Source organism: Chrysemys picta, chromosome 10 (genome assembly GCF_011386835.1).
Source record: "Chrysemys picta bellii isolate R12L10 chromosome 10, ASM1138683v2, whole genome shotgun sequence".
In the NCBI taxonomy this organism is placed as follows: domain Eukaryota; kingdom Metazoa; phylum Chordata; order Testudines; family Emydidae; genus Chrysemys; species Chrysemys picta.
In genome coordinates, this window is record NC_088800.1 from 50,659,053 (window position 1) to 50,673,009 (window position 13,957).

The window sequence follows — 13,957 nt, forward strand, 5'->3', positions numbered from 1 at the left end:
GCAAAGGAGCTTGCCTATCTGAACTCCTGTCTCTGTCTGCTCTTCTGCCAGCTATCCCCACTACATGCTGTCTGCATGGGCCCACTCCCAGCCCAGTCCCCAATACACAGCACAGCCTCATTGCTGGGGGACAGAATATTCCTCTATCCTTGAAGGCAGAGTGATAAATGCTTAACAGGGCACCCCCTTGTACAGATTAACTAAGCAACTTCATTTAAACAGGGGAACCTCATTCTCCCATGGCACTGGACAAACCGTTCATGGCTCTTTACGGGACACTCAATCCCCACACCTCTATGCTGAGCAAACGATACAGGAGGTCTTTACCCACCAGCTCCTTTATCTGGCAGAGACTGTGAGATCACAAGAGGTCCAGGAGAGGCTGGGATGATCTCCTAGCTCCATCTTCCCACCCTCTGCTGTACAGAGCAGTCCCCTTCCACCTCACCAAGCAGCTGAATGTGCCTTGAGGCCAGCAAAGGGTAGCAAGTGGCAAGCTTTGGGAGTGGCACTGCAAAGAGACATTCACTTGCCCCTCCCTCAGGAAACACATGCTGCCAGTCTCAGGAGGGCAATCACCTATGACAGAAGGGGCACTTAGGCCTCCTCCTTTGGCCTCCCCCAATGCCATCACCTGCCTATCCTACTGTGCTCTCTTTAGAAACACACATGCTCCCAGCTCAGCCTGTCCTGCAGCCGTTGGCTGTCCATTCCATAGGAAGGCCTTACAGAAATCTCTCCTGACCTCTCCTGCTGGCTGGTTCTCTCCTAGTTTTAGATCAGGCCACTGGGTTTGGGGACTTGTGTCACCCCAATGCATCCACCTTCCCGCTAACCCTCAGGATCTCACATGTCTCCCTTTGCACCACTCCTTGCACTACAAGCCTCCTCTTGTCAGCCTTCCCCAGGTCCTCGCTGCCTTCTTCCTTTGGGTCAGTGGAGCAGAGTGGACTCTCAAAGAGGAAGACACTGGCCCAGGCAATAGGGTGCCTAGATGCTACGGTAAGCGGAGCTCCATTAGCATCTAAGACAGAGCACGTGAGACACAGCAGAGCAGGAGGGGGTGAGAAAAATACCCTGTAATGGTGACTTACAGTGTGGACTCTCCTTGGCTCCGGCCTGCAGCAGCATCCTGGCAATGGGGGCATTGTTGGTCATGATGGCGATATCCAGCGGCAGCAGCCCCTCGCTGTTTGGGGTGTTAAGGTCCAGCTCCTCTGGGCTGTACTGTTTTAGCAGCTCCTGCACTCTGTCCAGATCCTGTAGCTCAACAGCTTCAAAGAGAGCCGCATTGCTCTGAAACTGCAATGACACAAGAAATGGGGCCCACTGAGTCCGGGGTGCTGGGCATTTCAGCCTCACCCCGCTTTCCTCACTGAGATTTGGCCAGGCTCTATTCCAAGTCATTACACGGGGTTCTCAGTCTATTTAGCGCCAGGTGGATGGAGTGCCGAGCCTCACGCCTATCCACAAAACAGGCTCTGAAAGGGCAGTAGGTATGGAATGGGGTCTATTGCCAGTCTCTACCAGAGGGGCTGATCCTTGACTCACAACACCCTTAGGCAAAGGGGCTCGTTATCCACAGCTGTTCCATGCCTAATACAGTGTACAGAATGCCAGTGGATTTGTCAGGCACCTAGGCCTGTACTGATTGGTTTGTATTACTGTAGCCTTGAGGAGCCCCAGCCATGGACTGGGACCCTACTGCACTAGGCGCTGTACAAACAGAACCAAACGACAGTCCCTGCCCCAAGGAGCTGACAATACTAATCCTTTGTTTTAAGAAAGTGCAAATGACCCTATCCTGAGGAACCATTCTGGACTGGATTCACCTGCTCCAGGAGGGACAGAATTTACTGTGGCTCACTCTGCTCCCCCCTCCCCCCCAGACATCCAGCCAACTCTGTTGCTGGGGTGTGTGCACGAAGGATGGGGTATAGGCCACACCGGGGTACACCCAGCGTTACCACAGGGTTGCGTTTTGGTATGAACACCCGCAAGCCCAGAGCACTCACAAGATAGGTCTTGCGTAGCTTCTCCTTCTCACTCCTCCCTGGCAAGCTGCCCTCATCGAATGAAGTGTAGTTAACACGGAACTTCCCCGAGAGGTTGCGGTAAAGCCTCTTGGCGGCATTCGGGGAGGAGGGTCCTGGTGGCTTCCTGGCCTGGGCCAGCTGAATGTCCCGCATCTGCTGTGTCATCTTAGGCAAGGAAGACCTGGAAAATGGAGGAACAAGAGAGAGCGAGATAATGATGCACAATGTAGGAGCAGCAGCTGGCAGAAATCTGGCCTGTAAACACTACCAGGAATGTCGGTGGGTCTATGTTGGTCTCATCATCACAGCTTCTGGGAGCCTCACCTGCACCCATGAACCTATATAACACCATGGGGAAGTATTGGCCTTGTAGTGGGGTGGTTACCCCGCTCCTGCCCTGAAGGGCTTAAAACAGCCCTGGGAGAGGGTTGTGGCAGGGGAAAGGCTGGCCTGATTGGGAAAACAGCCACAGCTGCAGCCAGAGCAATCAGGGCCCAGCTGGCCCTTATAAGAGGGCGGTGGGCCAGAAGGACAGAGAGACTCTCTCTCCAGTCTCTTAGAGCGAGAGAAGGACCTGGCTGCCTGGGAAGCTGAGGAGGGTACCTAGGGAGGAGCAGTGCTGGGGAAGGGCAGAAGGAGCTGGGGAGCTCCAGCCTAGCAAGGCCCCAGGCTGCAGACCGAGTTACAGGCCCACAAAAGGGTACTAGGGCTGCAGAGGGACAGCCCAGAGCTAGGCAAAGGCAGCAGGTGCTAACCCCCTCGTCGATGATGAGAGGTTTACAGACTGCAGTCTGCCCCAGTGAGCAGGGGCTAGATGGTGACTGGCAGTAGCCACTGAGGCAAGGTGGGGATAGAGGGTTGGGGGTTCCCCAGGGTAGGGAGGCCCAAATTGCAGAGGGAAGCGCTAATTCCCAGGAAGACCAGCAGGAGGCGCCGTGCCGGTGAGTCATCGCCCGGCCACAGGCCTCCTCCCACAAACATGGGATGCAGACAGATTACTCAAGGTCACATAGTAAGGTTGTGGCAGAGCCTAGAATTGGATCTAGATCTCTTGGGTCCTCGTCCAGCACCTGGATCACAAGCCCATCCTTCAGTATTAGGGTGGATTTTCAAAAGCACTCAGTGTTGGTTTAAATCTGCTCTGTCTTCAAAGAGAGAAGAAGTTAGTCCAGTGCTGTGCACTTCTAAAAACCCATCCACTGAGAATCCATCTATTTACAGTAATTTATTTACCTAACTAGACCTTTTCTGTCAAATATGGTCAAGTTTGAGAACACGCAGCCTGATTTCCCTTCTATTTACACTAGTGTAGCTCCATTGACTTAATCGGAGTCACTCTTGATTTACACCACTGAGGAAGAGGAGAATCAGGCCCAAGATAGACAAATGAGTTATAGTGAGCTAAGTTTTAGTAGACCCTAATTTCTGCTTTTAAAATTAATTTGTATTGCATCACTTGGTTTTTGAAAATGAAACAATAAAGGATCTCAAATTAAAATCACCACATCCAAAAAGACACGTTTTTTCCTGACTAGTTGTTTTCACTCACATGGAAGAATTTAAACAGAACAGAAGTCCACCAATTTCATTTCAATTGGAAGTCCATGACATTTGCAAAGGTTTTAACCAATAATTTGAGGAGGAGTGGAAATAAATGCTCCAAGATTCCATTCAAATAAGCATCCAGAAGTTTGGATTCCTATTAAAACATCTAGAATGCTAAACTGGACTAACAAATAGGGTGAGATTTTGTGCAAGATTTCCACAACTTTCCTGTATGGTCAGAACCCAGAGAGGCTGAGAAAAGTGAAGATTGAAAGATTTTTTTAAAAAGAAAAAGTTATATAAAAGTATAGGAAGTCCATCCCTCCCTTTAACTCCAAGGTGCTGCAATGTCTAATGTCTAATCTTCTGCTGGTGAGCATGGTTCCTCTAACTGCAGTAGAAGTTAGTACTAGAAATGCAACAGAAGCTGAACCGGTTGAAGTCTAGAAGGGTCTGTCTCCAATGCATCAGGGAGGGAGCCTCCCGACCCGGATAGACAGACACGTATTAGCTCGGCTCAAGTTAGTGCACTACAAACAGCAAAATGGATGTTGTGGCCTGGGCACTGGCTCGGGCTAATCATCTGAATACAGACCCGGAGAGAGGGCAGGCACAAGCGCATGTATTTAGGTGCAAGCACATGGGCAAATACACTGGAATATTTTCACTGGAGCAATCTGACAGCTGAAAATTGAGAATGCACATGCATGCAGTTGCATGTGCAAAATATGGGATTTACTGAAAAGCCCAGCAAAAGGGGTTTGTGCTCAGTTACCCCTTCATCTCTCATTCAATCAAGATGAAAGCTTTTATACAATAAAACTTAAGGGACTGCAAAGATCCCAAATCATTCAAGGAAAACTCCAGTGACCTTAGACTTTGTAGCTAGGTAAGTAGCAAGGATCCAACTGTGCCACTTTCACTCAACCTGAGAGAGCCTTTGTCTGTAAAGTCCTACAGAAATCATCAGTGAAACTGCTTGTAGAATAGAGTGTTTTTCTCAATAGTGTTTGGAAATACCTGCCATTATTCCAGCCTCTCACTGGGAGCTAACACTTCTAATGAGACTTCTAAGGCCATGACTACACTAGGAGTGCTCTGCCAGTATAAGAGTACTGGTATACTACACTGGCAAAGTGTTCCTAGTGTGAACGCTGCTATACTGGCAAAGCTGCACTTAGTTCTATATAATAAAACTGTCCCCAATAAGCAAAACAACCTATAATGCTAAAAGCACAACTTTGCTAATATAGCTGCATCTACACAAGGGACTTCTGCCAGCACAGTCAGTGATCAGAACCCTTTGCACAAGGACTGATGTAGCTATGCCAGCAGAAATCTGTAGTATAAACGCAGCCTAAGCAAGGGCCAACTTTGATGATACAGAAGGGGAGGGAAAGAATTTGTTTTGCTGTTAGAAAACACAGACCGGGACATTTAAAAGTCATTGTGAACTAGGCTCTTTATTGCACTTAAGAGTTGATTTAATACCCTGGGAAATTAACTGAGCATCTTTAAAACAACTGTTACCTTCCAAACAACTCTGAAGCACTCAGGTTTCCAATATTTTCAAATGGCCAAGCTGAGTTAGGCAGCCTTTTTCTGCATCAGACATTCAAGGGAAGCCAGTGTGGGTTGACTGAGTACTGCAGGGCCATGTCCCAAACTAGTTGGGATGAACTGTTCCTTTTTATGATGGAGACATCTCAAAAGGATTTTTCTTACTCTTCTCTGCAATCAGAGCTAGTGATCAGAATGTCTTTTTGTACCCCACAGCTTGTCCGATATGGGCATGCTTAGCAATTATAAACAGAGTTACATATGCAGGCAATTTGCTCTGAGAATCAGCTTCTCCTTTGCTTACCTGGCAAGTCCTGAGCTCTGGATTTTGTGTTCCAGTATTACCAACCCCAAGCCATCAAAAAAAAATGATGAGTCAGGCCCAAAAATCAGGAGATTGGCTTAAAATCAAGGGATTACTAAGAAAAAAATAAATTGTGAAGATTTTTTTTTTTTTGCCTTCTGTTTATTGAGCCTTTTGGATTCACATTTGTAAGCTTTTCTCTCCAACCAAAGGGTTAGAAACTTACTTTGATTTAAATGAAAGCCAAGGTTTTCACATAACATCATGACTCCAGGAGCTGGGGCTTTAAGAAAACACCAAATATTGCAAGACTCACAATAAAATCGCAAGCGCTGGAAATAATGAGTGTTCCCTTGTAACTCCTGAAAACACATCTTCTTAAAGTGATGGACATATAGGTGGAAGTTTCATCAGTGACATGCGGGTGAAACAAGGACAACTGAATTCTGGACTTGGCAGCTGAGTAAGTGATTTCTTTAAATAAAAAAAACGATAAGAGAGGGAAGATGGTCTTTTGATTAACACACAGGACTGTGAATTAGGAGTGCTGGATCAGTTCCCTGCTCTGTGTGACTGTGAGCAAGTCACTTCATTGTTCTGCACCTCAGTTCCCCACCTGTGAAATGGGGATAATAATACTTCTTTAGTCCCACTCTTGTACTGTCTTGCCCATTTAGATTGTAAGCTCTTCAGGGTAGGGGCCATCTCTGGGTGTGTGGGGAGGAGGAGGGGGGCGGGTTCTTGGTTCTGCTCGCAGGCTAAGGGGCTCTGTATGGAAGCATGTGATCACAGTCCATTTGCTCTGCTGAAAGCCAGCCTAGAGTAAAGTGGTTGGGAGTAAAGTGTTTTTAGGGAGCAGCCTGTTTTGTCTCTCTGTTTTGGGGTTTATGTATGTTATTGTTATAAATTCTAAGAAATAAAGTAGTGTTACATTGTAACCTTCCAGCAAGAGTATTTATATTTCTATCTAATTTCTTTATGTGTATGTCAGGAAGACATGGACAGACACCAATTTTTACTTATACAGAGACAAAAATAGTAATTACTTTAAGATTAATCATTGTTTGTCTTTCTTAGCCTCCTTTAATCCTTCACAAACTGCTACATTATAACTTGTTATTCACCTCTAAAAGTCATTACCTAGATGCCTCGTTAGCAGAGTAAAAATGTCTTTCCTCCCCTCTAACACATGATCAACATGTATAAAATGGCTGGGATTTACAGATCTTTTTAATCTTGGACTATGGGATATCATTGGAATTTGGGTATTTCTCTCTTTCTGGACCAGATTCTGTATCCTTACTCACGTTTTATGTCAGCAAAGCCCGTCTTTGATTTCAATGCACGTTTTCCCTTAGTAGAGGAGGTGGTGGAATCTCCTTCCTTAGAGGTTTTTAAGGTCATGCTTGACAAAGCCCTGGCTGGGATGATTTAGTTGGGGATGGTCCTGCTTTGAGAAGGGGGTTGGACTAGATGACCTCCCGAGGTCCCTTCCAGCCCTGATATTCTATGATTCTATGACAGAATGTATTTCATTGTTGGCCTCATACTCTCGTATACGAACTGAGAAATGTTGATGCTGAATTTTAACAAATTTTCCATGCAGGTCACTTTATTAAGAATCAAATAGGGGTGAATGTTATAAAGGGTGTGACACGTCTAGCAGGCTATGTCAAGATAATACTCTGAGGATGCATATATATTATAGTGGTTTGGATTTGTATGCTGTGCTTAGCTGAAGGATTGGTTTTGTGTACTATATTGCTGTTGGTTGGGGTGATAGAGGGAAGGGGAAAGGGTTTTTTTTGTGGGGGGAGAGAAAGAGTTGTTAACTTTGTAAAAATGTAATACAAAGACAACCAAAAATGAAAGAACAAATAATTTTCCTTTGCAAGCCGGTCTCTTTTCCAGACAGAATCCATGCGCTATGTAGAGTTCACACTCCCTCCCTTTAGTAGGACCATAGAACATAGGTTAGAAGGAATCTTTACTCTCACAAGACTCTTGTCCAGCTGAAACAATGGAGGGGGGCCGGCTCGTTTAGATGTACATCTTGGGTGCTTATCTGAGTCAAACCTCTGAACAATTGAGATTCACCTATCCCTACGTGATGAACCGCACCCAACTTCTACCGGACAAACCACACAGTACAAAGGGGATTCTCCGCTCCTCCTGACTACTCCCAGGGCATTGTGTGTGTAACTCACACACCTCCTGCGTGTGGTGTTCTGTCCCATCTAGTGGCACTGAGACCACTTAGAGAGAGAGATTAATGAGTCTGCTCTACAGCCTTAGCTAAGGGCCATATGGCTTTTAGCTCATGCAGTAGAGGCTCATGCACTAAGCTCTAGAGATCCCAGGTTTGATTCCGCCCGCCCACCACAGGGGTCTGTTTGTATTACATGTGCATCACTGTTTATTGCTGCTTGATCACCTAAAAAGACGCCTATCCAAAAGTACCACCCAGGAGAACCAGAACAGCAATAGCTTGCCTCTCCCTAAACACAGCGTCATATTGGTAATATCAACCCTTTCCATCTCAGAGGCCCCGAAGGTGCTTGGCCTCACAGAGGCCCCCAAGACTCTCACATCTCATCTGGATTATCCCACCACATGCCCTCTGGGATTTATGCAGAAAATTTTAGCTGTTTCTGATTAAGGGGAAGGGATGTGTATTCCACTTCCTGGAGAACAACCTGTCATTGCTGCACAGAGGGCGCTCTAATGGGAGTGGCTCCGGCCCGCTGACTGCTATTGTGGCCGGGTTGCATGGGGAAAGGATGGAAGGAACACATGTGGCTGAAGTGGGACTTCACTTGGGCCATGCCTCGGTCTCTACATTGGAGTGGATTTCACCTATGACCACTATATCAAACAAGCTGGTACCAAGCAGTGGGCTAGACCTGGGGAAGTGGCAGAGTGTTTTTATTGTATTTTAGGAAAAATAACTAATGGACCCCTGAAAAAATCTGAAGCACACTTCCCCTCAGACAGCAACTTTCCCCTCTAATTCTCATACGCATCATCCGCTAGTTGCAGCATGAGACATTAACCTTGCTTGTGTCTCTTAACCCGGTGAGTGCCAATAGCCTCACGCTCCAGGGAAAGAGAAATCAGGGCCCAGTTCTATTCCTACTGATGTAAATGGTAAAATTCCCACTGAAGTGGAAGCTGGATCGGGCCCTTTGCTCAATAGATCCCTGCAACCTGTCTATTTAATTCTGAAGTGTCCATCACTGCAGAGGCCACACTCTGTTAAGGAATGGTGTGTTGGAGCAAAAGTTACATTTCTTTTGCTGCTGGTTGTGCAGGGTCCAAAGAATGAATGTTGTACAAGATCCAATAAGGAAATGGCACGGAGTCCACAGGGATGTTATAGCAGGTACACTTGAAATTGCTGCTAACATATGCTAGAAATTTCACTGTTATTTTCCTTAATTTTATTTGCTTTTAAAGAGATGGAAATAATTTGGAGTTAGGGAGTGGAAGGATGAATCTATATAAGTTAACTGCCCCAGAACTAAAAAGGGGTCCTGTGCGATACCTATGGGCCATCTGGACTTGGTGAAGAGGTCTTGATTTAGACAGAACTACGCCTTGCTGTGGAGCAGTTATGTGAAAACAGCACACAAGTGTCACGCCCTTAGGGTATGATCAGCCAATAAGAGTTCTTCCTGATGATGTAGCCTGCTCCTACTGGGGAGAATTAGTTAGGAGGGGTTTCTGAGGAGTCAGACAACTGCCCTCCTTGCTCTTGCAGTTTCAATGAAGCTCAGTTAAATTTATCTTATGCTGAACACAATCAGTTCTTGCTTTTAATTACTTCCCTCCAGATTTGTAAATACAGTTGCTCCAAGCACAACAGAAAGAATACAACCACAAGCTGGGACTTTGGACCACTGGCAGCTCTGTGTGTGTGTGCATGTCTGTGTATGTGCGCATGTGTGTGTGCACGCATGGCAGCATGGAATGGCAGTGATATAACACATATGTTCATGCCCAAATCAGTTACTGATGGGTCACATCAGCCTATACCCATGGAAAGGCTGAGGTCCTTTTAAATGAAGCATGAGGGACGGCCAGACAGTTAACCAGTGTAATTTTTTTAATTACAGGCCTCAGAACAGACGTGCAAAAGATCTTTTAACTTCATCTCTCTCTTTCTCTGTAACAAAGTTTCCCTCAAACACAAGCAAATCCACTGGGTACTTTACAACAATGTGGTTTCTATATATTCCATGTTTATGTTTCCAATGCTCTGTGAACTTGGCCTAGTAAATAGCGTTAATAATTGTTGTAATTATAGGATTTTTAACTGTATTTAATTTAAGGGTGTATCCTCTTAGACTCTTCGGCAGAGCTAGTCCATTTCAGACAGGGCTGTTTTACCCTGTTAGCAGGGCAGACAGGTTGAGAGCACAATGGAATGAACCAGTTTCATTCCAAGTCAGGCTACAAGCATAGAGGGATGTAATATGGAAGGGACCTAGCATTGTGGCATCTGGGAGAGCCGTCTAGGTTCCAAGAAAGAAGATAGAGACCTGGCAACCTAAAGATAGACCTTGGGCCTTATTATCAGAGAAGCCAAGCAGTCATAACTCCAGCTGACATCAATAGGAGCTGCAGGTGCTCAACACCCTTGAAAATCAAGCCTTATATGGGTAATGACTTGTCTCTGCCCATATATATGACTACCTATGTCCAGATGTCGCTTGGTGGCTAGTCCAAGCTGCATCCCAGTTCTTCTGCCAGCAGGGTCTGAATGTGAATGGGTTGGTGTGAAAGAGTCTCTGCAGGGGCTGAAAATAAAGACTAAAGCAGTTCAATGAACTTGTTTAGCCCTCCCATGTCCTCCACCCCCACCCCTTTTAGACACTGGGCTTGGAAATGATTAGCTCATCCCTCCGCCTGTTGGTGCTGGCAAGAATGGGCAGATTCCAGAACAGAGTGGCAGACATGAGCTCAACGCTGTCCCTTCTGTCTGCAGAACCAGTGTGGGTAGCTCGTTACTTAGAGAAGCTGCTCCCTGCTGTCTACAGCCTTACGCAGCACGAAAAATGTTGTGAGGCTTTGTGGAGAGTGAGAGAGAGCGAGAGAGCAGGGCATTAACCCTTTGGAAGGTAGAAAAAAGACTCTGGGGGGAAAGGATTTGGATAGAGAACTCTCCAATGGGACAGTCAGATAAGTTTTTAGGTCAATACCATGGAGAATGTGCTGTCAAAATTTCCAGAAGTGGTAGCCACCAAATCTATCCATGTTACCCACAATTAACCTGCTACTTCCTTTGCTGATGAGAACAGTATTCATGAATGGTCCATCTCATCTGGAAGAAATATCAGCTCTACAGGTTGGACTCTCTCTCTCTCTGCAGAGTTTAGGGGGATGATGACAAAAAATCAAGGCCTGATTCATGACAGCACAAAAGCATATCCTATCCTATCTCTAGAACTGGAAGGGACCTCGAAAGGTCATCGAGTCCAGCCCCCTGCCTTCACTAGCAGGACCAAGTACTGATTTTGCCCCAGATCCCTAAGTGGCCCCCTCAAGGATTGAACTCACAACCCTGGGTTTAGCAGGCCAATGCTCAGTTCAGGCATGTGCTTATGTTCCATTGATACCAATGGGACATAAGCACCCGCTTTTAGTGCTGCCATGACGAGGGACACTTTTTTGAATGTGGGCCTAACAGAGAAGGTCACTAAATAAAGGAATAGACAAGTGGCAGGAACCTCAAATCCATAAGATGTCAGGGGAAATATCCCTACCCACACAATACACTGAACTATCAGCATTCAGTGAGCGAGCAGTCAGATGTCGTCCAAATTTTCATGCCCCGCTGTGCGATGCTGCTCCTGCAGAAGAAATAGGAAGTGTGAATCCAAAGGGCCTTTTCTCTTTTGATTTCTCTATGACCCGTCTACACTGGCAAGTTTGTGCGCAGTAAAGCAGCTTTGAGTGCTGTAACTACCAAGGTGTACACCCTGCCAAGCCACTTAATGCGCAGAAACTGCGCAGATGCAGCGTTCTAAAAAAAACACCCTGACGAGAGGCGTAGAGCTTTCTGTGCTGGGGCTACAGCACTGCAGTGCCAGTGTAGACACCGTGGCTATTACAGTGCTGAGATTGGCCTCCGGGAGGTGTTCCACAATGCTTGTTCTCACCTCTCTGGCCATCGGTTTTAACTCTACTGCCCTGCCCTCAGGTGACCAACCGTCAGCCCCAACCCGTACATTCCTTTGCAAATTTGAAAGTGCCTTTCTGTTTGCTTGGCGATGTGTGCAGTGGTCTCAGCACATCTTTCCAGGTGGCCATGCCTGCTCCACATACCAGGCGATCCCCCGCTTGGAGCAATGCCGAGCTGCTGGACCTCATCGACATTTGGAGAGAGGAGGCTGTGCAGTCCGAGCTGCGCTCCAGCCATAGGAATTATGGTACCTACGGACAGATTTCTAGATGCATGATAGAGAGGGGCCATGGCTGGGACACATTGCAGTGCAGGGTCAAAGTGAAGGAGCTGCGGAACACCTACCACAAGGCTCAGGAGGCAAACTGCCACTCCAGTGCTGCGCCCGCGAGCTGCCGGTTCTACAAAGAGCTGGACGTGATACTCGGTGGCGAACCCACCTCCACTGCAAAGACTCTTGTGGATACTTTGTTGGCTTGTGTGCCAGTCGAGAGTGGACCAAGCCAGGAGGAGGCAACCTTGGATGAAGAGGGGGAGAGCGAACCAAGGGGCAGAGGATGACTCGGAGGCCAGAGATGCATGCAGTCAGGAGTTCTTTTCTACCCCCGAGGAGCCTCGCCAGTCACAGTAGTCGGAGTTGGCGAAGCGCAAACAGGAGAGGAGGCCCCTGGTAAGTGGATCTGATTTTGGGAATTGCTGAAGCAGTTGTTGGGGGCAGGAGGGTTGGAGGAAGCAGGCTTGTCTCCTACCTCATGCCTAGCCTGAGTGGTGGAACAGGCTGTTGATACACTCCCTCACTTCACAGGAATCTCCCTCAGAGATCTCCAGGAAACTCTTGTGGAGATACTGGGCAATCCACTGCTGCAGGTTCCTCGGCAGAGCTCCTTTGTTTCTTGCCCCATTAACAGTAACTTTCCTGCACCACTTTGCCGTGATGGGTGAGGGGACCATTGCTGCACACAGGCTAGCCGCATAGGGACCAGGGCGGAAGCTGCAGGCTTGGAGAAGACCCTCCCTTGATTCCCTGCTCACCCTCAGCAGCGAGATATCTTCCATAATGATCATCTCCTGTGGAAAGTGTGGGAACAGGAATGATTATCAGGCCCACCCTACCTGGCTCTCCCCAAGTGCCCAATAGCCACGTGCCCAATGTACAGCAGGGTCCAGGAACAGTGATTTACCCTGTCCCTGGAGCTACTCACTATTTTGGGGATCTTGTGGCTCATGTTTGCTTGCTTGGGGTGAGCCAGTTAGTGACAGGTTTGTGAGTACTGGCTGTGTTTTAAAGCACTGAAACAGTGTTATCTGTGTTGCAAACAATACTGCTTCTGTAAAATGTTGCATTTAAACTTCACAGAGATGACCTTGGGAACACAGCCTCCCTCTTTGTTATTGGCAGCAGAACGGCTGCGCAGAATTAGAAAGTGTCCAAGAAGAACTAAGGAGGACTTCATGCATGAGGTTATGATGCACTCCATGGCTGAGAAAAATAATTGAAGGAGTGGTGGGAAAGCGAGAAGAGGGACCGAAAGGAGAACGTGGCACACCAGAAAGAAGCCACGGAGCGGCTCTTAACAGTTATGGAGTGCCAAGCAGACACGCTCCAGGCGATACTTGCACTTCAAACCGAGCAGCTCTATGCCTGCCCTCCCCTGCAGCTGCTGTCGCAAAACTCTTTCCCATGCGCCCCTTCCCCGCCGCCAACACACTCTTATCAACCTCCTGGCTCCAGTCTGTACTCGCAGCATTCCACTCCTCCCTCCTCATAATCCAGCAGTGTGGACTCCCAATACCCACTGCACTTGACACCCATCCCTCTGCAGTTTGGCCCTGCTGAAATACAGCACCCGCTGCATTGTACTCCAAAGCAGAAGGTTGGGTATGATCCCTGGATCTGTAGCAATCCTGGGACCCCTCCTCCTCTTGAGACTTCCCCCTCCCTTATCCCCCTCCCTGCTGATGATTGTTTTCGTTTGACTCTCTCCTCTGGTTGTTGTCTTTCAATAAAAGAATTGTGTTTGTTTGAAAGCAATCTTTATTCTATTAAGTGAAAACAAAAAGAGCAAAGCAAAGCAACATACAATTATGTTAAGGCTCCTTCTTGCATCATGTACACCAATCACCTCCTAGCATTACAAGCACTGCAATCCCGAGCATAGCAACAAATATTAGTGGCTTTCAGCTTCAAATTGCTGCCTCAAGGCATCCCTGATCCTTATGGCCCCACGCTGTGCCCCTCTTTGGCTGGTCTTTGGCTCCAGGTGCTGAGCCGCTGCGGTCCAGCCCTGAGTGAAGCTTTCACCCTTCCCTTCACAAACATTATGGAGC

General features: G+C 47.4%; 1 protein-coding gene across 26 annotated transcripts in view; it reads right to left on the bottom strand.

The window, feature by feature from the left end:
- LOC101934605 (ankyrin repeat and fibronectin type-III domain-containing protein 1-like) overlaps nt 1-13,957 on the bottom strand; it is a 615,848-nt gene that overhangs the window by 30,523 nt on the left and 571,368 nt on the right. For all 26 annotated transcript variants that reach the window (XM_065558676.1, XM_065558669.1, XM_065558681.1 and 23 more), the window contains 2 exons: nt 2,016-2,217; nt 1,095-1,302 (listed from right to left, as the gene is read on the bottom strand). In XM_065558676.1, the coding sequence (XP_065414748.1) occupies nt 1,095-1,302; nt 2,016-2,217 (410 nt within the window). The remainder of the gene's footprint in view (nt 1-1,094; nt 1,303-2,015; nt 2,218-13,957) is intronic.